Source organism: Leptonychotes weddellii, chromosome 5 (genome assembly GCF_054177405.1).
Source record: "Leptonychotes weddellii isolate Sample4059 chromosome 5, ASM5417740v2, whole genome shotgun sequence".
Taxonomy (NCBI): Eukaryota; Metazoa; Chordata; class Mammalia; order Carnivora; family Phocidae; genus Leptonychotes; species Leptonychotes weddellii.
This window is the reverse complement of record NC_138373.1, coordinates 151,288,548-151,310,138: the sequence shown is the minus strand read 5'-3', so window position 1 is coordinate 151,310,138 and position 21,591 is coordinate 151,288,548. Positions and strand designations below refer to the sequence as shown.

The 21,591-nt window shown below is 57.4% G+C and overlaps 1 protein-coding gene across 1 annotated transcript; it reads left to right on the top strand.

Annotated features, from left to right (window-relative positions):
- Positions 1–944: 944 nt before the first annotated feature.
- Positions 945–11,929, top strand: CBX6 (chromobox 6). Its single transcript, XM_006747231.3, has 5 exons — positions 945–1,124; positions 1,305–1,348; positions 1,514–1,579; positions 1,731–1,797; positions 6,164–11,929. The coding sequence occupies exons 1-5, from the start codon at positions 1,056–1,058 to the stop codon at positions 7,160–7,162; spliced, it is 1,245 nt and encodes a 414-aa protein (XP_006747294.1). The 5' UTR covers positions 945–1,055; the 3' UTR covers positions 7,163–11,929.
- Positions 11,930–21,591: the final 9,662 nt, after the last annotated feature.

Below are 21,591 nucleotides of genomic sequence, written 5' to 3'. Positions count from 1 at the left end.
AGGTCTCCCAGTGTCTCCTCACACCCGAAGCTGGGGTCTGGTCTCCCTGTGAGCAATGGCGGAACCACTAAAGGAGCTGCACGCAGCCGAAGCTTGCCGAGGCCAGGGGGCCTGGGAATCAGAAAACATATAGACAAGGTCATGTGGGTGGTGTCTGCCAAATGACCCAAGGATGACCCACTCGGGCCTAATCTGGGGTGCCAGGAACCCATCTCACCCCACAGCCTCTCTGTCCCTCCTCTCGCCGCCGCATAGTCCTGGCTGCGATCTTCAACCCGCCTCCAGGGTGAAGGCAGGTGCCGCCCAAGACCCCAGCCCGCCAAAGAACAGATGCACAGGATCCTCCCGGCCTTCCTCCACCCCAATACACCGCCCCCACCCCTCTCCCTGCGGTGGAGTTTTTGTTTTAATTCATCTGAACTGGTTACAAAACCACACTCCCACGAATACATAAATAATAGATTGGGGAGGGGGAGGGCAATGTTTTAAAGAAATTCCCGCAGGGCCTGGCAAGGCAACAGCAAATTCATTTCTGCTGTATCATATTTAACTGTTTGCAAACTTCTGCTGGGAGGATGCGCAGCAGCTGCAGAGACTCCATCGTCTTTCCCCTGCTGGGGCCTAGGGAGACTTGCAAGGGGGAGGTGTTAAAAGGAGGGAGAGGTTGTCAGCTATCGGGGGCCGGGAAGATGGAAAAGGGAGTAAGAAAGTGTTTGTTAGACTGCACTGCGCCCGACCAGGCTTCCCGCAAGCCAAGCATCCACCCGGTTCCGGGCCCGGACTCCCGCCGCCAGGCGAGGCCCCTTTAAGAGCCAGCGCGCGCCCCCGCCCCGCGAGCGCTCACTTTCCCTAGCAACCGCCCCGGGGGAGGGGGTGGTCCTGGCAACGGCGCGCCGGCCCCGAGGGGTCACGTGACGGCCCGCAGCTGGAACACGAGCGCGCGCCCCGCCGCGCGCCCGCCCGCCGGGGCCTGTGCGCTGCGGCGCGTGCGCGAGCGGTGCAGCACCGGTCGCGGGAGCAGGGAGTATTATGGGCTGTGGGTGCCGCTGAGCAAGATGGAGCTGTCTGCAGTGGGCGAGCGGGTCTTCGCGGCCGAATCCATCATCAAACGGCGGATCCGAAAGGTGAGCCGCCTCCCGAGGCGGGACGTCTTGCCCCGGAGCCGGTGTCCGGGTCCGCGGCCCATCAGGGCGAAGCGGTCCCGCTAACACGGGCTCTCTCGCCCACCCCCGCGCCGCCGCCTCCTCGCGTCCCCGCATCCTCCCCACCCCCACTCTCCCCTTTTTTTCTTCTCTGTTTTTCAGGGACGCATCGAGTACCTGGTGAAATGGAAGGGGTGGGCCATCAAGTAAGTGCCGGTGGGGTCCAGGGGCGAGGGGGGAGGGGAGGCAGCGGACACCGGGGCCTTTTTTTCCCTTGGTGTGGGGGGGGGCAGTGTGCACGTTCGGTGCCTCGCATGTGCCTCTGCCTGGTTAGGTTTTCATTTTTATTTTGTGCATGTGTGACTTGGCAGGTACAGCACTTGGGAGCCCGAGGAGAACATCCTGGACTCGCGGCTCATTGCAGCCTTCGAGCAGAAGTGAGTTTGGGGAGCTGGCAGGGGCGGCGGGGCCAAGGCTCGGCTGGGGCGCCGCGCGGGGGAGGGGGGGAAGCGGGAGAGCCGGGGAGGGCAGCGCGGAGTGGGGCCCTGGAAGGGGCTCTTTTTAACCTTTGGCGTTTCTCGGCCGCAGGGAGAGGGAGCGTGAGCTGTATGGGCCCAAGAAGAGGGGACCCAAACCCAAAACTTTCCTCCTGAAGGTAACCTGGCCCAGCCCCAGCAGCCCCGTCTCGGGCCCCTAGCCCTGGCGCAGCACGGGGCCTGCAAGGGAGGGACAGATCCTCGGCTGCCCAGGCAGGCGGACCTTTCCAGAGGGGCCCCAGCTGGGCAGGGGGTGGTTGTGAGCCCCCAACCGAGCCCCTGGCAGCCGGCCCTGGCCAGCTCCAGCTTCAGCAAGAGGGGCCTGGGAGTGGGGAGTGAGGGAGGAGGATAATCCTGGCTGACAAAACCAGGGTCTGGGCAGGCCAGCTGGGCTCCAGCATGGGGGTAGATGAGGCAGGTGGGGGCTGTCCACCTGAGGGGGTGGCAGGGAGGTTACTTCTGCACATCGGATGAGGCGAAACCCTCATCTCCCCCAGCCTTGAGCTGGTAGGGCTCTGCCTGGAATTAGAATCCATGGGGAGAGTAAATGTGGTTTCCCTCACGGCTGGGAACAGGAGAAGCATTTGGGGGCCACCTGCCTCCCCACCCCCAGCTTCCTTCTCTCTCTTAGGATTTGTTCTGCATGCCTCCCCTCCTCACTGGGGAATGCAACTTGAATTTGACCTTAGATCACTTCACTTTGAGTTTATCACCTGGGCCGGGCCTCTGGCTTCCCCCCACCCCTGGCTGTTTCTGGAGGTTCTGATGAGAATGGGGTGTGGGGGAGTGGAAGCATAAACACATTAGCCTTGGCAAGGGAGGGAGACCTAGCCCCAGAGGAAGCCATCTTAGAGGTTTTGGGGGGTTAATTTTTCTTAGAAAGAACAGAGTCGGAGAGGGAAGGTGAGATGACCCTAGGAGACAGGCAAGACTGCAGGCGGGCCTCCGTGGGACACCACCGTTGGCCCAATAGTGCTGAAGTTGCCTTGGGGACCCTTCCCACCCTGGCAGCCTGTGACTTGGTGGCAATTGGTACGGGAAGGCCAGGGAAGAGACTGTGCAGAATGCACAGCCTCAGCATCTCCCGTTTTGGCAAAAGGCTCAAAGCCCGGTGAGGGTGGGGTGGGCCGGGCCTCTCCAGCCCCACCCCCACCCCAAAAAGTCTTTCACTTAAAGCTGACGTGAAAGAACCGTTGGTTTCCAGAATTACGTATTTCCGTGACTCCTGTTCCCAACCGCCACACGTTAGGGGATCCATGGAGGAGCACCCTTAACCCTTGATGCTTCTTAGGAGGAGGGATGGGGCGGAGCAGCTGGAGGGCGGGTGGGCTGTGTGACAGCCTCTCAGCGCAGCTGGAGCACCCTCTAGCGGTCAAGTGAGTAATGACCGTGAGCTTGGATTCACGAAATGCTTTTTTTTTTCTCCTTGATGGCTCTAGCTTCTGAGCTGGCTCTGGCCCTAACACAGTGCTGAGCCCTCACGTGGATTATCTCCTTTAATCCTCTCAACAACCCTATGAAGGAGTATTATTCCCATTACCCAGATGAAAAAAATCAAGGCCCAGAGAGGGGAGGTGACTTAACGTGAGGTCCCACAACCCAGCTTCCTGGCTTCATTCTGGCTCCTTCTCTTCACCCTGTCCCTCAGAGAGTACATACATCCGGTTGAGGGGACAAGGTGGACACATCCAGGAAACGATGAAGGCTGCAGAGGCGGTGGGGCAGGGAGTGGAGAGGCAGCTGAGAGGACCTGAGCCTTACGAGAGTGATGTGGATGTTTGCCAGGGGTGGTGGAGACCAGCTGGGTCTGAGCCCATGGCTCTGAGTCACTGAGAGGCAGTGTACATAGTAAACCAATTATTCTCGGCCCTCACTTTCTGCCCGGAACTGTTCTGAAGGGAAACAGGAGCCCATGAGGTAGGTTGTGATTTAGCCCCATTTTACACCTAGAAAAACGGAGGCCAGGGAGGTTGTGGAACTGGCCCCTGGTCACAAAGAGTCAGCTGTAGAATCCAGGTGTTTGATCTTCTGTGCTCTTGTCTGTGGAACACGCCAGCCCCTCAGAGCCGTGCCTCTCACCGCGTCAGAGTACAGTAAACACGCTGGCTGTGGTTGGCTATTTAATTCACAGGCTGACCCGGGTCCCACCTTCACAGAATTCTCAGCCTGCGGAGGGGAAAGGAGGAGGAAGGGTAAACCAGACTTTAAAAAAAAAAAAAAAAATGATATATATTTAGAAGCTATAAAGTAAGAAATGTTTCTCATAAAAAGTTTGGAAACTGTGCGTTAGTAAAAGATTATTGCTCACCAGCGCCCTGTCCTTCACGCCCATGGAGAGCGAAATCTAGTCTCTCTCGAGTACTTGCTCTGTGCCAGACGCTGGGCTGAGCAGGTAGCATATATTATCTGATGGTATATATGGCCCACCGAGCCCGAGTTTTGTCCCAGGTCTGAGGTTTATACCCACTTTTGCCATGCCTCAGGGTCCATCACCCCTGGACTTGGGCGGAGCCATGACGACAGAGGTCTGGGAGCGCAGGCGACATGCTGATGGCATGAGCACTAACACCCTGGGGGGGGAGTCAGAAAGAGTGGAGATTCCCCTAAGCTCCCTTGGGGATGAACCTGCCAAAGGCCCTGCTTGCCATGCCGAGGAAGGCTGGCTGTCTCCTGCCTTTGTCTGAGAAGGGATGTGAGGGAACGGGGCCCTGGCTCCGCTGGCCGGTGCCCAGGAGGAGTGGGCAGCCCTGGCATGGGGCACGCGGGAGTGCTGCCATCTAGTGCTCAAAGGGATTGTTGGCCACGCAGCCCCAGGAGACTCCCTGCCAGCGGGGCCGGGGGGCCACTTAGCGTTAAAAGTGTGTTTCCACCACCTTCTAAAGACCTCCTCCCTAATTCAGCAAATAAGTCCGCCGACACTGCTTCAGGGGTTTGTGGTCAGATATGATCTAGTTTTGTCTGAGGGGCACACAGGCCACCGCTCAGGGACTGGTTAAGCATCTAGGCTGGGGGGCAGGGGGGCATGTGAAGAGACCCCAGACCACAGATCCCCACTCTCGGGGAGCTCACAGACTGACCGTGGGAGTGTGCCCTCGCCCTTGGCCACCACTGTCTCATCTGGATTGAGGCAGACAGCGCCTGGCGCGTCTCCCCCACCAGGAGCGAGGATGTGTGTAGATGCCCGATCAACCATTGCTTTTAGTCCCTTGACCACCGCATCCTCTCACCGCTGGGCTCTCTGCCTCTCCCGCTGGTCTTAGCGGCGCCCCTGAGGCAGGCCACCAGAGCCTCTGTAGCTGCCTCAAGCATCGTTGGCTCGGAAAGGACCAGGGCTCCCTCCTACTAAGGCTTCATCCTCCAGGATAGGCCTGTGCCCCTAAGCTGTGCTCCGCTAGGCCCTATCCGTCCTTCATTACATTGAATCACCCAACGTCCTCACTGCCCGTCTCGTCTTTCCCAGGGAGGGCAGCCCCTGGCGGGGAGGCTGTGTGTGTTTGGAGTCGTAGCTCCAAGCAGTTGGCTTGTGACTCTAGTACTTTGTTAGTGAAGGAAGGACTGGCCATGGAGGATGGTTTATATGGCCTTGTGAGTCCCCTGCCCTGAACACCGGGGGGTTTTCCGATGTCACACCTGGGAGCACAGCTGAGCCCAGGAGCCTGGGACAGGTTCCCTGGCTGCCCACAGGCCTGCTCAACTATCCTGCCCTCCCCCCACCCAGGCCATCCCAGCATGGATATGAAGTTGGTCCATCCCCACCAGACCCTTGTCTCGCTGGGGTGGATTCCAACCTAGGCTTTAGGTGTTGGCTTTGGAATCTGTTGGCACTGATTTGCTCAGCCCCAGGCCTTGAGCCAGACCCTGGGCAGACATGAATCAGACCCAAGAGGGGAAGTGGAGGGGGCCGGGAGCGTACAGGAGGGGCTGAGAGGGCCAAGGGGCTGTCCCAGAGGTGTCGACCAGCCAGGGAGGCGAATCCAAGCTGGAGGTGCAGCCTGTTCAAAAGCAGAGAGCGCAGAGCCTTTGGGACTCTGCAAGTAGGTCAGTGGCGCTGGGGTGTGGGGTGGAGCAGGGAGGGGCCTCCCTCTTCCTTCTGTCACCAAGAATTGGTCCATGGAGGAGTGCCAGGCTAGGCTGGGATCCTTCACAGAGCAGAGGTGGTCAGGGGCTTCTGAGCAGAGTCATTCCTTCCATGCAGTGTCCTCATTGCTGACGCTTCTCTGTGTCAGCCAGGGTAGCTGCCATCTGTCCCAGGGGCCCACGGCCATCAAAAGTAGTGGGTCTTAGAGTTCCGCTTGGGCGCTTCGCTTCACCTGTCTGAACCCGTTTCCTTTTATCTCTAAGACGGGGTTGGGAGCACAGCGGATTCTCCGAGATGCTCTCAGGATGGTTTAATGAGACAGGACTTGTGGGTGGGTGGCGCAGGGGCATCCAGAGGAGGTCAGCAGGAAGCTGAGCCTCCGCTTACCCCCTCCCTCCACCCCTCAGGCGCGGGCCCAGGCTGAGGCCCTCCGCATCAGCGATGTGCACTTCTCTGTCAAGCCGAGCGCCAGCGCCTCTTCGCCCAAGCTGCACTCCAGCGCGGCCGTGCACCGGCTCAAGAAGGACATCCGCCGCTGCCACCGCATGTCCCGCCGCCCCCTGCCCCGCCCTGACCCCCAGGGTGGCAGCCCTGGCCTGCGCCCCCCCATCTCACCTTTCTCCGAGACGGTGCGCATCATCAATCGCAAGGTAAAGCCTCGGGAGCCCAAGCGAAACCGCATCATCCTCAACCTGAAGGTGATCGACAAGGGCACGGGCGGAGGTGGCACCGGGCAGGGGGCCGGAGCCCTCGCTCGCCCCAAAGTCCCCTCGAGGAACCGCGTCATCGGCAAGAGCAAGAAGTTCAGTGAGAGCATCCTGCGCACCCAGATCCGCCACATGAAGTTCGGCACCTTCGCGCTGTACAATAAGCCCCCGCCCGGCCCTCTGCCTCCCCAGCCAGTGGGCAAGGCCGACGCTGCGGCCTCCCCGGGCCCCGGGCTGCTCCTGGCCGCCCCCACTGCCCCCTACGACGCCCGCAGCTCCAGCTCCTCCGGCTGTCCTTCACCAGCACCACAGTCCTCCTCCGATCCTGATGACGCGCCCCCCAAGCTGCTCCCTGAGACCCTGAGCCCAGCTGCTCCCGACTGGCGTGAGCCCGAAGTGCTCGACCTGTCCATCCCTCCTGAGGCCGCGGCCGCCAGCAAGCGGGTGCCTCCCGATGTCCCTGCTGCCGTGGGCCCGGCGCTGCCCACAGCCCCCGAGCCTGCCAGCGCCGCCTCCGAGCCTGAAGCTGGGGACTGGCGCCCTGAGATGTCACCCTGCTCCAACGTGGTGGTCACCGACGTCACCAGCAACCTTCTGACAGTCACTATCAAGGAATTCTGCAACCCTGAGGATTTCGAGAAGGTGGCTACTGGGGTAGCAGGTGCCACTGGGGGTGGTGGCAGTGGGGTGAGCAAGTGAGGGGGCTCCACCAAGGAGGGGGGGCTTGGGGGGGCCCTCCTGCCCAAAGTCCCACTTTCGCTCCCGCACCCGCCCCTGCCCTCCGACACCTCTGCCTGTGCTTTGCTTGTTTCAGATGGCTCGGTGTTGCCCCCCGGGATGGGGCTGGGCAGTTGGAGCCCCCCGAGGCCCGGTGGGAGCAGCAGTCCTGGAACGGGTTAGGGCTGGGGTGGGGCGAGGGCACTTGGAAGTCTTCCCTCTTGCCCCTTGGCACCCTCCCTGCCCGTGTATGGTGGAGCCTGCTGGGTGGCTCCCCGGGAGCCCCCGAACCTTGGGTTCAGCTGCCTCCTCCGCATCCCACTCTGTCTCTCCCCAGCTTGCTTCCAGCTCTCGCACACAGCATCTGATTTCTCGGTGCTAACCCGGCAGCTGTGGGGCCCCGTAGGAGACCCCCTCCCAGCGGGCGCGCTGCCCCTTTCCTCCCCTACCCGGACGCCTGGGCAGGAGGGCCAGGGATGGCAAAGCCCAGTCAGAGGTGGAGGTGAGGCCGGCCGCGGCCCCTCCCTCCACGTCAGGGAGGGTGGCAGGAGCAGGGCCAGAGGCCCGGCTCTTCCCGCAAACTTCAGCACCTGACCCAAGCAGGTCCCCTTCGGCTCCACCCCGCCCCGGCTCCCTCCTCAACCCCATCTCAGAGGTGGGAGGGGCCGGCAGGGCCCTTCAGTTCTCGACCAAAGGTGCTACAAGAACCTGCTGTGGAAACTTCCAGCTGGCGTGCGCACCTGCCGCCCCACTGCGTGTTTGTGCGCGTACCCGGATGTGCACAGGGCCCGGGCTTTCCAGGCGGCTCTGTTGAGGGTTCCTCAGAATGGGGTTGTCCAAGGCCCGACCTTCCCTTGCCCGGACCTGGCGCGGGTCCGAGGAGTCTGCTGTGGAGCCCCCAGCCTAGCGGTGCTGGGGTGCGCGCCCCCACGCCGTCCTGTCCCGCCCGGGCGGTCCGCTCAGCCAGCCAGGCCTTTGCTGCGGAGTCGGGCTGGCGGGGACTGAGGTGGAGACGGGAGGCCCCACCCCGGCCTTGCCCTTCCTTCCTCCCCTGCGTCTGGGGGAAGGAGGAAGCCTGGAAGACACTCCCGGGGGGGCTCCAGCCTCTCCCCCGCTCTTCGCTTCTGACCGCTGAGGCTTCTCTCACCGCGCAGTCTGCTCGAAGCAGCCGGAGGCGCCAGAGCCCAGGGCAGCTTTCCTTCTCTCTCTTGCCAGGGAGCTAGGGTGTCCATGGCAGTGGCAGAGACAGGGCCCCTGCTTCAGGCCGGGCCCTGGGAGGGCGGGCAGGCCAAAGGGGGTGACCAAAGAGGGGGCTTGTGTTCTCCAGGAGAGGGAGGGCATGCGGGACTGGGGCGCTGTGGGGGCCGCCCGCCCGGCCAGCCCTGGGTCTCAGTCAGGCCTGGGTGGTTGTGGTCCTGAGCGGGGCTCGCGGGAGCTTCCGGGCGTGTGCAGGGAGAGGTGTCTCAACTCGGAAGCGTGATGGCGGAAGGGAGGAGGAGGCAGAAAGGGAATCCCGTTAGGTAACAGATGCCTTTGTCGGAAGTATGGGAGGACTCGCTCTTCCAGATCTCCCTGCCAGGGTGGCCCCTGGCCCTCCGCACCCCTGGATGTAGAACAAGGGCCCTCACAGGGTTTGGGGGGCTGGCACTCCTAGACCCCTCCCCACCCTGCCCTTTGTGTTGGCTCTGTGGCCGTCCAAGTGCCAATTGGCTTCCCCCCCGAATAAGGGCTGGTATTTCTCCTCTGTCCTTAGAGGGGATTTCCCCCCGACCCCTCACCCCAGGTGAGTGACCACCTGGGTGCCAGTTACAGGTGTTTTCCAGAGACCATAGAAATGTGTTTTCCTGAGAGTCCGTGTCATTCGTGACTTTTTTTGTAAAGAAGTTGTGTTTTCAGAGGTGATTTTATGACAGGAAAGTGAAAGAATTAGTTTTGCAAAAAAACAAAAAACAAAAAAAGAGGAAAAAAAAAAGAAATAGAAAAAAATATTGTGGGACTCCTATGGGGTCGGGGTGGGAGTGGGGGGGAGAGAAAGAGATATTTAAAGAAAAACTAGTACTGCAGTGATTGCACAGGTAAGGTGGCGATGTTAGGAACGGGGATGGGGGCCTAGGTCCGGCTGGTGGGGTCCCTGGGGTCTGGCCGACTGCTCTCTCTCTCCTTGGCCTGTGGCAGGGGGCGGCCTCCCTCCTGTCCTGGGCCCAGCCCCCACACCTACCCTCCTTCAAAGGGAAGGGTGACCGCTGGTCCCAAGGGAACTAGCCAGAGCTGCAGGGGCCAGGCGAATGGAGCTGAGATTTGAGGGGAGGGTGGGGGGGGGGTGAGCGGGAGTCCCACTGTTGCATCCTTGGTGACTTTGTCCAGGAAAGCTGGTGAGTAGATACACTTGGGTTTCTCGCTCTCTTCCACTCATTTGCCAGCTTGTCCGGTCATCTGGCCCCTCCCTCCCCGTCACCCCCGAAGACCGTGACACCCCTGAGCTTCCCTGTCCAGGTAGGGGATACAGGCCTCAGAAAGGCAGGAGCTGTAGATTCTGGGAGAATCTTAGGTGGTGACCCTAAGGGATTGGGGGTGCCCGTGGGGAGAAGAGAATGCCTAGCCCTTCTCTTTCCACAGGTGGGTTGCTGCCCCTGACCCTCAGCCGTGCGGCCCCACCCCATCTCAGCACACGCGGGGGCACGCATGCACACTGCTTCGAGGTGGGCGCCTCCCCTGGGAGGCCCAGGTGGGCACAGGGTCAAGAGCAGGTGGAGCTTTCCTTACCTCTCTCCCAGGGTGGCTCTGAGCGGGGACCCATAATCCCCCCACACACACTTGCACGAATCAGCCTCCTCTGGGCCCTCCCTCTCCCCTTGCTGCTTTTCCGTTTGCCTAATTACCAAGCAGAAGTTGCATTCTGGTTTGCTTTACTTTTATATGTGAAATACCCCCCAAAGCCCAATCTCCCATATTCAATATCGGTTGGGGCATCGGTCCTCTCCCCTTAATGCCACCCCTTCCCCACCCATGTGTCATAGGAAGCAGGTGAGGTCTGATGTCCAGTTTGAGGTGGGAAGTTGGGACACCTCCCTGTCTCATTCCCCTCTCTGACCCTCAGTGTGCCCTTCTGTGAAATGGGTGTATTGGGCTCAAGGCCTCTTCATAAAGCACTGCTGGTGTCCAGACAGCTGCTGAGGATTCAGTGCTGGTAGAGGTCGCTGGCGCTGGGACCTCTAGCCTCCCACAGCCCCCTCTCATTCTTGCCTTGCAAAGGGGTCTGGGGCAAAATGAACACCATCCTTCCCCTGCTCTGGAAGGAAGTGATGATTGAGGTCCAACCTCAGTGAGAGGTGGGCAGAGTAGGAGGGATCACCCCATTGAAAAGACCAGGAAACTGGGGCTCTGGGAGGCAAAGCTGCTTCGCTGGGGTGAAGGGCCCAGCTGCTCTGGCATTTGGGGGAAAGCCCCTTCAAAGGGGGTGGGGGGGCGGACGCCGAAGCCACTGCAGAGCTGGCAGGTGCCCCCCCACCCCTTTGCCTGGCAGTCCTGGGTGAGGGGTCAGCCCAAACGGAGGAAACATAGGTCGGGGGTACTGGGCCATGACCAGCCCTTTTAGCCTCCATGGGGCCCAAGTGGACGCACCACCATTCCTAACTTTTGGGGGTTTATTGGTTGGTTGGGTTGGGTTGGGTTTTTTGGTCTTTTTGGGTTTTTTTGTTTTTGTTTTGTTTTTGCACTTGGCCCACGCCGGACAGTGGAGCCCCACACGGTCAGTTCTGCTTTCGGGCTCCCATGCACTAGCCCAAGGCAGCCTCTCGGGGGCTTGTATGGTTTAAGGAATCACTTTTAAAAAGAAAAGGAGAGTGTTTAAAGGTTTTCGTTTTTCTCAGTCTGCATCTCCTCTCAGATTCAGAAAGGAGTTTAGGGGCTAACACTCCAGGAGAGGGTCTCCCTAGCCTGACTCCATCTTGCTGACAGTCACCAAGATGCCGAAATAGGGGGACAGGCTGAGTGGGGACTGAGGACCCCACACCCCAGGCCTGTGGGGTCCCCCTGCCTCGCCTTGAAGGAGTCGATAACCCACTCCAGCAGTGAGTGAGTGCCTACTGTACGCAGAGCTTCAGCTAGGCAAACAGGGCTGATGGTCTAACGGGACTCCTTGCAAGAGGCCAGGGTAGAAGGAACCAAGAGTTCTGGGGCCTGCCCCCGCTGTTAGGCGGAGTGCAGATGGACACTTTTTGTTTGTTTTAATTTAAAAACACAAAGGCCTAAAGAAATGTATCTTATAATTTTTTTAATTTTTGAAAAGCTCATTTAATGAATTGTGCACGAATGAATTCTATATATATAAAATATACGTATAGCTCTATATTTGGGGAGGGGCGCTGTCTCTTTTTTCTCTTTTCTCATTTTAAAAATGAAGTGTTGTTGCCTTTGTCTGTGGCTCAACCATCCAGCTCCCAGCTGGCTAAACTTTGCCTCCAGTGGTGACAGAGGGACCGAGTTGGGTTGGCAGGAGACCAGGAATGCAGCTGCCGCCCCAGCGTGGGGGTGGGTCCCCCAGGCCACCTGCCCCAGAGGTTGTGGGTGTGGGTTTTGGTTCTGTTGTTCTGGATTCGGTTGTTCCTGGGCCAGGGGAGGGGGGTTTGTGCCGGTTACTCTTGTCTTGTACGTTTAGTTCTGCTGCTCTTCAATGTTGTATCAATGCCAGGAAGGGGGAGTGAAAAGCCTCTTTTGCCCCCCAAATAAATTGTCACATTCCGAAGCTAAGGTCTGGCCCCTAGGGTGGGGATGTGTCAGTCTCATTTCTTCGGGCTGTGCGTGTGGTCCCTCCAAGCATAGGGCCAGGCCTCGCCTGCTGCAGTGAGGAGGGGGGTGGCCTGTCCCTCCAGCTGTGGCCCGTTTCCAAGCTTGCCACCTCCCACCCTCTCCCCACCTCGCAGCCTGTAAGTGGGCTGAGTCGGAGGTAAGACTGAGGTGCTGCCAGGCAGGCGGGCGCCTGGGGGGGGCGCCACTGCCCGCTCCGCACTTGGAATGGCAGCAGCTGCAGAGGAGGGGGCTTGGGGGACTGGGTCCCTAACAAGTTTCTCGCCGCAGAGCCTGGGAGAATGGGCCGGTGCAGAGAAACGTTTGTTCTCTGGGCGCTCGGGCGCCTTCTCTGATTAGATAGATGAGCAGCCACGAGGAGCCCTCTCCCCACGTAGGGTAACCTCATGGCTTGAAAAGCTGCAGCCCTGGGCAAACCTATGCCTTCCTCAAGGGCCCCATCGCTCTGCCCTTGAGCCACGCCTTTGTGCATCGGTGGCCACCCATTTGCCAGACCTTGAGCAGATGTCCCCCTGAATCCTCCCACAGCACCCCACCCCCGATCATGAAATCCCCAGTGTCTCCCCACCCTGCGTGCACCCCCCCCCCCCGCCCCGTCCTGACCAGTCGGTCTGCCAGGCTCCGTCCTAGCCTGTTCCACCCCTGCCTCTTCCACGCCAGTGCCACAGGGGGTGGAGCCCCCGCCTCAAGCCCCCTGGGAGCCCACTGACCTCAGGATCATGTCCCAAGTCCTCCACCTGGCAGTGTGCAGGGGGGTGCCGGCCCCTCCCACTCTCCTTGAGTTCTCTCCAGGGGCCTCCCATAGCCTGCAGCGCCTCCCAGGCACCTACCTGGGGCCTTGTCCCTTCCAGGTCCCTAAGCTCACATCCCAGCGCCTGACACACGCTAGGCCCTCCATTCATCTTTCCTCCAGTTGTCACCCCCTTACTGATGGGGTCAGTGAGGCAGGGGAGTAACTGAGCAGCAGACCTGGGACCGCAGGACAACTCATCCAACTGGTCCTGGGCCAGCAGGACAATTGGGAGCGTGGCCCTGTCTGCCCCTGGTCCCGGCAGGTAGGTGGGAAGGTGGGCGAGGGATGTGAGTCCTGCTGTGAAGTCAGGGCTGGCCCTCCTCCATGGCACCTACTCCAAGCCACCCCTCCCCACCCTCCCCCCCCCTGGTCATCTCGCCAGTTTCAGTGTTCTGTTCTCCGAAAATCCTTGATCCATACTGGCGGAAAAAACAGCCATGAGCTCAGTGCACCCACTACAGGCCAAATCCTCCTCTCTCCCCCTGCCCACCTCCACACCTCCACCCTCTCCCTGGGGCCCAGTGAAGCCTCAAGTGAAGAGCTGTGTCATGGGGGGGGACTTGGTTAACCCATTCATTTGCCTGAAGTGGCATAGTTCTCAGTGGTGGAGGGGGCTGCCCTCCAGCTCTTGCCCCCAAGCCCCACGCTCTCTGGGATTGGGAACACCCTTGTGAGGCAGGTGCGTTCAGAGATTTCGAGTCACTGCTGCCCCTTGTCACAAGTCATGCCATTACTAAGCAGTGAGCTCTGTGTATTAGTTGCCCCTGAGTGAGTGTGACCACAACTGCTTCTTAAGGAGGATTGGAGGGTTTGTTTTGAGTGCCGGGCAGGACCACGAAACTCAGCTCAGAGGGCACGATGCCCTGTCTGAAATGCTCCAGGGTTGCTGTTGGTGTCACAGGGTTCATCTGCCAGGTGGTACCTGACCTCCCCATCCTCACCTTCTATTCCTGGGCCTCGCCAGGGGTCCGGGTCAGCCACGGGGTGAAGCCCAGGCCTGGGACAAGGGAAGGATGGGGGTTGGGATAGGTGAGAAGGGTAAGCTTGCAAAATTATGCCATCATTTTTCAAAAGCTGTAAGTGCAGTGGCTTTTCTGTCTTTTCAAATTCTGCCTGAAGTGAAGAGGGGGGCTCAGCATGGTTGCATCCAAATGGGAAGCCCCCCTCAAGCCAGATCACAGGCCTGTGTGCCCATTCCGCACCATCTTTGTTCAGGCTGCTGGCTTCTGACAGTTCGCACTTCAAAGAGGGCTCTGGCTCAGAGAGCTCAGGGACGCCTGATCCGTGCAGGGGATTCGCAAGGGAAGCAGCAGGTGAGGGGCCCCACCCTCCAGACATCCATGCGCTCTGAGCTCTGTCTCTTCATCACAGGAGGGATGGAGGAGGAAATAATCCTGGTGAGCAATAATGAGACCTGGACACAGCAGAGGCAGTGGGGATGGTAGGAAGTGACCAGAGTTGAGAGATATTTGGAATATTGAAGATTTTGTGACTGGCTTTCAGTGCTTGCAAGAGGGAGCCTCTGAAAACCTCCTGGGTATCTGGTGAGCAAAGGAGGGGGTGTTGGTGCCACTCACAGGCGGGCTAGGGAGCCTGGTGGAGGAGTCCGCTTGGGAGGAGGGTGAATGCAGTTTGGGACACCTTGGGTGTGAATCAGGAGGGATTTTGACCCATAGATGTGAGGCTTGGAGCAGCAATTTCCTGCTCACCCAGGCACTGCTAGAGAAATCTGTCCCTTTGTTGAAGAGCCTTTGTCCCCAAGTGCACCTCAGCTCTGAGATGTCACCAGACCCCCTGGAAGGATCACTAGGGACTTCAGTGCTTTGCTCCAGAGGCCACTGGGATATCTAGCCCCTGCCTGCCACCACCCAACAATCTCATGCCTTTCATCTGGGTGAGGTTGTGGGGCAGGTGGCTGGGGACAGTGAGTCAGGCAAGTGGTGGGGAGGTCAGGGGAGGCTTACCAGGGGCACTCGGGCTCAAGGAGTGGAACCCAGGTCTTGGGCATGGTGGATGGAACCTTCTGATGGGATGCTACACAATGCCTACAGATACTAAAGTATAACAGACATTCTGTTAAACACCCAGCGACCTTCCAAGATAGTAAAGAAATCCCCATGGACCATAAACAAAGAGGAAGCCAAAATCAGAGTGATAAGCAGATGCCAATCCTTTGCCCTGCAGGGTGGGTCTGCGGGTGACACAGGGACAGGTGTGGGGAGGTATTGGCCTTTGCTGATCTTGGTAACCAAGGAGCTTGGATTCTACATCTATATACGGATGGGAGACAAGGCCTTGAGCCCTTGCCAAAAGAGATCTGAAACCAAGACACCTGAATATAGCATATCTTCAGTGAAAAGGCAAATGGTTACAAAAAAACCAAAAACCTGTCATTAAAGACATTTCATATTTGGCTCTGGTTGGAAAAACAAAAATTAAGTCTCTCTTGAGAAATTATGACTCTAGACCTTCCCTAACACAAATTTGAGATTTGAATTTGCATTACCCACATGGTCCCAGAACTGTTAGATCTGGTAATTAACATACAAAGCAAATGTGGGATGCATTTCACCCACAGAGCATGTGGCAATAGTAAATGCAAGCCTCTCTGGAAGGACATTCCCGCAATAAAAGCCACAGTGGGATACTCACAGATAAAACCCTTGTTAACGTGAGCTTGCAATCCAAAATTACAAGACATACAAAGAAGAAAGCCACAAAGACACACAGCAGAATGACAAACAGCATGTATGGAATCCTGCACCTGACACGTCATTTTCAAGCACACATTGAAGATTTCCAGACACTACCGCGGACATCATGCAGCAGGATATAAAGCAAATCCCAATACATCTCAAGAAACTGTCATCACAGTTCATGTATAATTAAATGAAAAATCAATAGCTAAAAGAGAACTGAAAAACCAAGCCTCATATACTTGGATGGTAATCCACATCTCTCGTTCCCTGGCGTCTTGCTCCCTCCTCCCCAAACTTCTGAAATCTCCGTAGAACAGTGAGACTCAGGATGAATGTGGAAATGTGAATACACGGCAGATACACAGGAGGTGCACAGCCAATTGGAGTTGAAGCTGGATGGGAACAGGTCCCCCGTAGTCCCTCTAGACAGAATATGACCTTCATTAGAGCAGAAGACCAAAGTCGTCTCTGTCTCTTCCAAAGGCTGAGCTCAGAGTGTGACAAAGACATGAGCCTCCATTTAAATGACAGCGGCTAACGATCAGCCTTTATGAGCCAGAGGGAAACATCAATGCAGAGCCACGACGAGCTGATGGAAATGGGACAAAGCAGATGGCAGGGGTTCTTGGTGCTGTGGCATAAAGACAGGACCCCCTCCCCCCCCGCCAGCCTTCTGCCCACCTCATCTCATGGTGTGAAATCCCAGCACGAGCAACTCACTCTTTTCAGGTGGATTTGGAGGTCCCTAGGGGTTCTCTGTGAAGGCTCCGATAGTCCCATCTGTGAGCAAGGCAACAGGACACACTTTGGAAAAGGCAATTGTAGACTGTCCCCCACAGGGACTCATTAAAGTGACCGTCCTCTCTCAGGCTCCCTTGACACAGCGTCCATGTCAAAGTGTCCTGGGGGAGGCTTTCTGTTCTCATCAGCCCCGAACTGCTCCCCCACACTCATCCCTCCTCCGCCTGCCTGCCTATCACACCCCCGTCACCAGAAGGAGACCCCTGTTTGGGTTTAGGTGGTCGGGTCACTTCTCTCCAGCCCTCATGCCCCTCAGCCGTCGTGGAAGCCGGGAGTCCCTACTTCGCAGGGTTCCTTGGGAGGCCTGAGGTGATGGGTGCGAAAGGGTGTTCATGCAAGCACTGCTTGGGTAAGAGGAGACATATTCCAGATCTATGTGTCCAGACTTGACCATTCTTCCGACTTCCAGCCCGGGTGCTCCAGGGCTCTGCTCACCAATTCTCAATGCCCTCCTCCCATGTAAGAGCTTCGGGATAGTTGAGGAACAGTGGATGAGTCCCAGCTCTGTCACTTTGTGTGATCTCAGGCCCGTCAATCACTCTCTCTGGGCCTCTGCGTCCTCTTCTGTAAAACAGATGAGAGGGGGTTTCCTCTAATTATCCTTCCAACCCAGAATTGCTCTAAGAAGGACAACTAACACAGACAGAGTGGACTTTACAAGGATTAACTAATTAAATCCTCACAAGCCAGAGAGCACAGTACTTACAGTATAGAAATGAGGGCACTGTGGTCCAGAAAGGTGGACCACAGTGTTACGGCTCACGAATTCCTATGTGGTAGAGGTGGGATTTGAACCCGTGCAGTCATACTTCCCACTGTGCCCACGTCCTCCTGCGTGGCGTGGTAGGTGAGAACACAGTAGGTGGAGCTGGGCTGCCTGTGTGCGCCTGCCCCAGCATGTTGCTTAGCGCCCCGTGCCTCAGTTTCCCCATCTGTAAAATGGGAGATGAGAATAATACTCCCTTCCTCGTGGGATTGCAGGGAACCCTGCTGAGGGCCCCATGAGCCAGGCTTTGAGCTGCACACTGCAGTTTCACTCTGGCTTAATGCTCCCGTGGTGCAGCCAAGGAAACTGGCGGGAGAGACTGAGTCACTTGCTCCGGGTGGTACCTTTGGTAAGCTGTGTGCGGAGCTGAAATTGAAACCCAAACACCCTAACTTCAAAGTCCATGCTTTCAACCCCTCTGCTCCACCCCCATGTGACACCCTCAAACCCCGTCTTCAAAACCAGCCTCCAGACTGCAAATTGGCCCCCACGGGCTGCCTGACTCACTGCCTTCCACCGGTGGGGCCTGAACCCTGTGCCTCATCTCTGATTCATCCCTTTCTGGCCTGTCACCAGCATCTGTGACTGAGGGACCCCTGAATGGAAATCCCACTCCAATCCCTCCCTTCCCCCTCAGCCCTGCTGCCCGCTCCAGTCCAGACCCCCAGAGCTGAGGGCAATGGGTACCAAGTACCCCATTCCAAAGCATAGACTTGCAAATGGCCTGGGCCAGAAGTGCTCCTGGTCCCTCAGCCCTCCAAGGCTGTGTGGCTGAGTGGGGGGTGGAGGGGGAGGAGGAGAGAGGAGAGGGGGCTCTCTTTAGAGACAGTTGGCAGTGCTCCCCAACCTCAGGCCAAGTGAGTGGGGGGCTTCAGAAAACCCAAGGGTATAGCACGTGTCCCCTGGAATTCTGAGGGTAAGTGACAAAGGGGAAAGCCTGGCTAGGCTTCCTTGCTTCTTCGAGGCAAGGACTGAGCTGCTTTGGGAACAGCCTGCACTTCCAGCCTTTGGGGGCCAGGATGCAAATGTGTTTCCCAGGGCCCCAGAGGGAACCTTGAAGAATGTGGCTGGTTTGAGGTCATTTTGAATTAGGACCCTGCCCCAAGAGGATTGGTGCCAGGGGTGGGGGCGGGCGGGGAGGGAAGCAGGGAAAGGGCATGAGATCCTATCAGAAGGACTCAAGGTGGGTTGGAACCCGGAAAGCAGGTGCTGAAGGGGGCTGTAAGCCCAGCCAGCCCGGGGAGGCTTTGCCCAGGTAGAAACTGCAGGTGGGAGATCCCTAGTGATTGTGGGGGGTCTCTGAAGAACCCAAAGAAGTACCCCTAATGAGAGAGTGACTCCTTCCTCATTATACAGGTCTTTGAGTTTAAGGCAGACTTGAGGGAAAGAAGAAGCCTTGAACAGAGCTTAGAACTTTGCTACTAAACTAGATGATTTTAATATCTAAAAAAACATGTAAAACCTCAGAGTAACTGAAAAAGCTATGAGATATGCCTGAGATTTCATCCAAGAGTGGGAAAGATGGGGTCAACAGAACAGGTTGGCAAGGCGCCCACTGGGAAAGAGTAAAATGACTTCTGCCTGCAGCCTGCCAAGCACAGCTCACTCTGGGTCTGTTCACTGCTTCAGCCTCCAAACAGGCCGCCTTTTCTCCCCTCTGCTGTTCGTGCCCTACCCTTTACCCCCGACCCAGTCCATCGGGCTCAGGCCTGCCAGAACGGCCTTCCCTGCACTGTGCTTCCTCCCAGAAAGTCCCTATAGCCTAGTGGTCATGAATTTGAATGTCTGACTTTGAATCCCAGCTCCTCACCTTGGCAGCTGAGTGACCTGAAACAAGTTATTTAACTTCTCTGTGCTTCACGAGCCATACCATGGGGATGGTGATCGTAGCATGCCTGTTCCATTAGGGGGTTGTGAGGCTTTAGATGATTTCGTATCAAGCACTTAGGAACAGAGCAAGGACCACCTCATCATTATCATCAAATGCTTCCTCCTCGCTGTGTAATCTCGGGAAAGTCCCTTTCCCTCCCTGAATCTCCATTTCTGTATCTGAAAAAATAAATTGTGTGCGGGTACAATTTGCTAGTGGCTGCGCCTCATGCTGGTAGCAGGCAAATTTTAGAGGAGAGAGACCCAAGCCCCGACCCATCCCGAGGCGGGCCAAGAAGAGGGCTGGCAAGCTCAATGGACAGGAGCCGGGGTCCAGCCAGCAGGACCACCCACTCTACCCTGCTCTCCTGCATGGTCCCTTCTTCCAGCCTCTGGGAGAGTCTCCCCAACCTGCCCCCCCACTTCCCCTAGGGATCACCTTGGGTCCCCGAGCTAGATCAGGAAACACATGGTATTTGAGGAGCAGCTGCCAGACACCCTTGGTCTTCGCTGGATACACATGAGCGGTCATCCAGGAGGGTCCCAGGTACCCCCCTTGCCTCTAACCCCATCACAAGCCTCAGCTCTGACTCTTCAGTATCCGCCTGTCCCTGAGCCTCCTTCAAAAGGAGACCTTTTATCTGTCACAGGCCTTACATCATCGCTGTAGACAGCAAGGTCTGCCCATACCCATTCTATGGATTAAGAAAGGGATGCTCCTGGGGCGCCTGGGTGGCTCAGATGGTTAAGCGTCTGCCTTCGGCTCAGGTCATGATCCCGGGGTCCTGGGATCGAGCCCCACATCGGGCTCCTGGCTCAGCCGGGAGTCTGCTTCTCCCTCTCCTCTGCCTCTCCCACTGCTCATGCTCTCTCTCTCTCTGTATCTCTGTGTCTCAAATGAATAAATAAAATCTTTAAAAAAAAAAAAAAGAAAGGGATGCTCCTTGAGCCCTAAAACTTGGCTTCCCTGCCTTCAGGTGCAGTATCTGCAGAATCCTGGGGGTCATCAGAAAACTGCCTTTCGGGGCACCTGGGTGGCTCATTTGATTAAGTGACTGCCTTCGGCTCAGGTCATGATCCTGGAGTCCCTGGATCGAGTCCCGCATCGGGCTCCCTGCTCGGCAGGGAGTCTGCTTCTCCCTCTGACCCTCCCCCCTCTCATGTGCTCTCTCTCTCTCTCTCATTCTGTCTCAAATAAATAAATAAAATCTTAAAAAAAAAAAAAGAAAAAAGAAAACTGCCTTTCCTAGAGGAGCTGGAGAAACGGCCATCAGTCCTTAGGTTCCATCGTGGGTGAAGTAGACACACCCGGAGCGCACACTGGGTGCCAGTGACCGAGATACGAAACAGATGCAGTGCCAGACCTCCAGAAGTTCTCAGGCTCTCGGGGGGAAACACAAGTCACAGATCAGTGCGACAGAAACAGGTGCTGGGCCCCCTGCAAGAGGGCGAGTGCGGGCCACAGCGGCTCTTGGCTTTAGACGAGCTCCTGGGATCAGGGGAGAGCCTGGAGAAGGAGGTGGACTGAGCCCAGGGTGGTGGGAGGCTCCCAAGCTGTTTCCTCATTGGTCAGGGTCTGATCTACTTGGAGAGAGAGCAAGGATGTGCGACATTCTGCAAACTTCCCGGTTCAAATCCCATGCGTACCTGCACTGACCATGGGGCCCTGGGCAAACGACAGAACCTCTCTGAGTTCCAATTCTTATCTGTGAAACAGGGAAGATTCTAATGTGGAGCTCTGGGGTTGCTGCGGTGAGTAACAGAATAACAAGTGTGGGGAGGAGGAATGGACTGAGCCCCAGGGGCTGGCGGGATGAGGGTGAGACAGGGAGAGCACCCCAGCCCACGGCCAGCCACAGAAAGAGGACGCAGCCTCACTGGCCAGCCACTCTCCTGGTCTTTCTGGGCTGGGTCTGGCTGCAGGCACACGCCTTCCCGCCAACTGCCAGGCCCCCTACAAGGAGGACACCCGTTTCCTCCTTGGTTCTCGGCCCCTCCTGAGCTGGGAACAGATGTCCTCACTTCCCGCCTGAGCCTGAGAGGAGGGTTGGCTCCTTTTGCTGCTTCCAGGGAAGCAGAAACCCTGGGTGGAAATCTCTGGGCTTCCCCAGAGAGGAAAGCTCTCTCCTCCCTGGCTTCTGCCCCTCCTCTCTGGTCGGGCTCCTAGCTGGGGAATCTACTGCTAATAGGCAAACATTTCTGAGTCCTGCTTCCCCTTGGAAGGTCCCAGGCTGGGGTATGTTGATTGAACACGTATATGAGCCTTAGTCTGAATGATTCCCCACTCTGTTCGGGAAGGGGGTAAGAGAGGAGCCAAGAAAGGAGAGTGAGCCTACTGAGGAAGGCACTGTAGGAACTTGGGGAATAAAGGTAAAGAAGAAAAAAAGGAGGGTGCCTGGGTGGCTCAGTTGGTTAAGCGTCTGCCTGGGATCGAGCCCCGCATCATGCTCATTGCTCAGCGGGGAGTCTGCTTCTCCCTCGCCCTGCCACTCCCCCTGCTTGCGCTTGCTCTCTCTCTCTGTCAAATAAATAAATAAAATCTTAAAAAAAAAAAAAAAAGAAGTAAAAAGGGAAATTAACCTTCACTGGCCACCTAATAGGTGCTAGGAATAAATAAGGAAGGGATGGCATGTGCCCTAGGCATACAAAACAACATGGTGAGAAATGGTCCTTGCCC

What these genes read in the sequence shown, in the direction of transcription:
- CBX6 (XM_006747231.3), top strand. Translation starts at nt 1,056, where the DNA reads ATGGAGCTGTCTGCAGTGGGCGAGCGGGTCTTCGCGGCCGAATCCATC. An exon ending in TGGAAGGGGTGGGCCATCAA is followed by an intron (nt 1,349 to 1,513) that starts GTAAGTGCCGGT and finishes GTGACTTGGCAG; the next exon opens with GTACAGCACTTGGGAGCCCG. An exon ending in ATTGCAGCCTTCGAGCAGAA is followed by an intron (nt 1,580 to 1,730) that starts GTGAGTTTGGGG and finishes TCTCGGCCGCAG; the next exon opens with GGAGAGGGAGCGTGAGCTGT.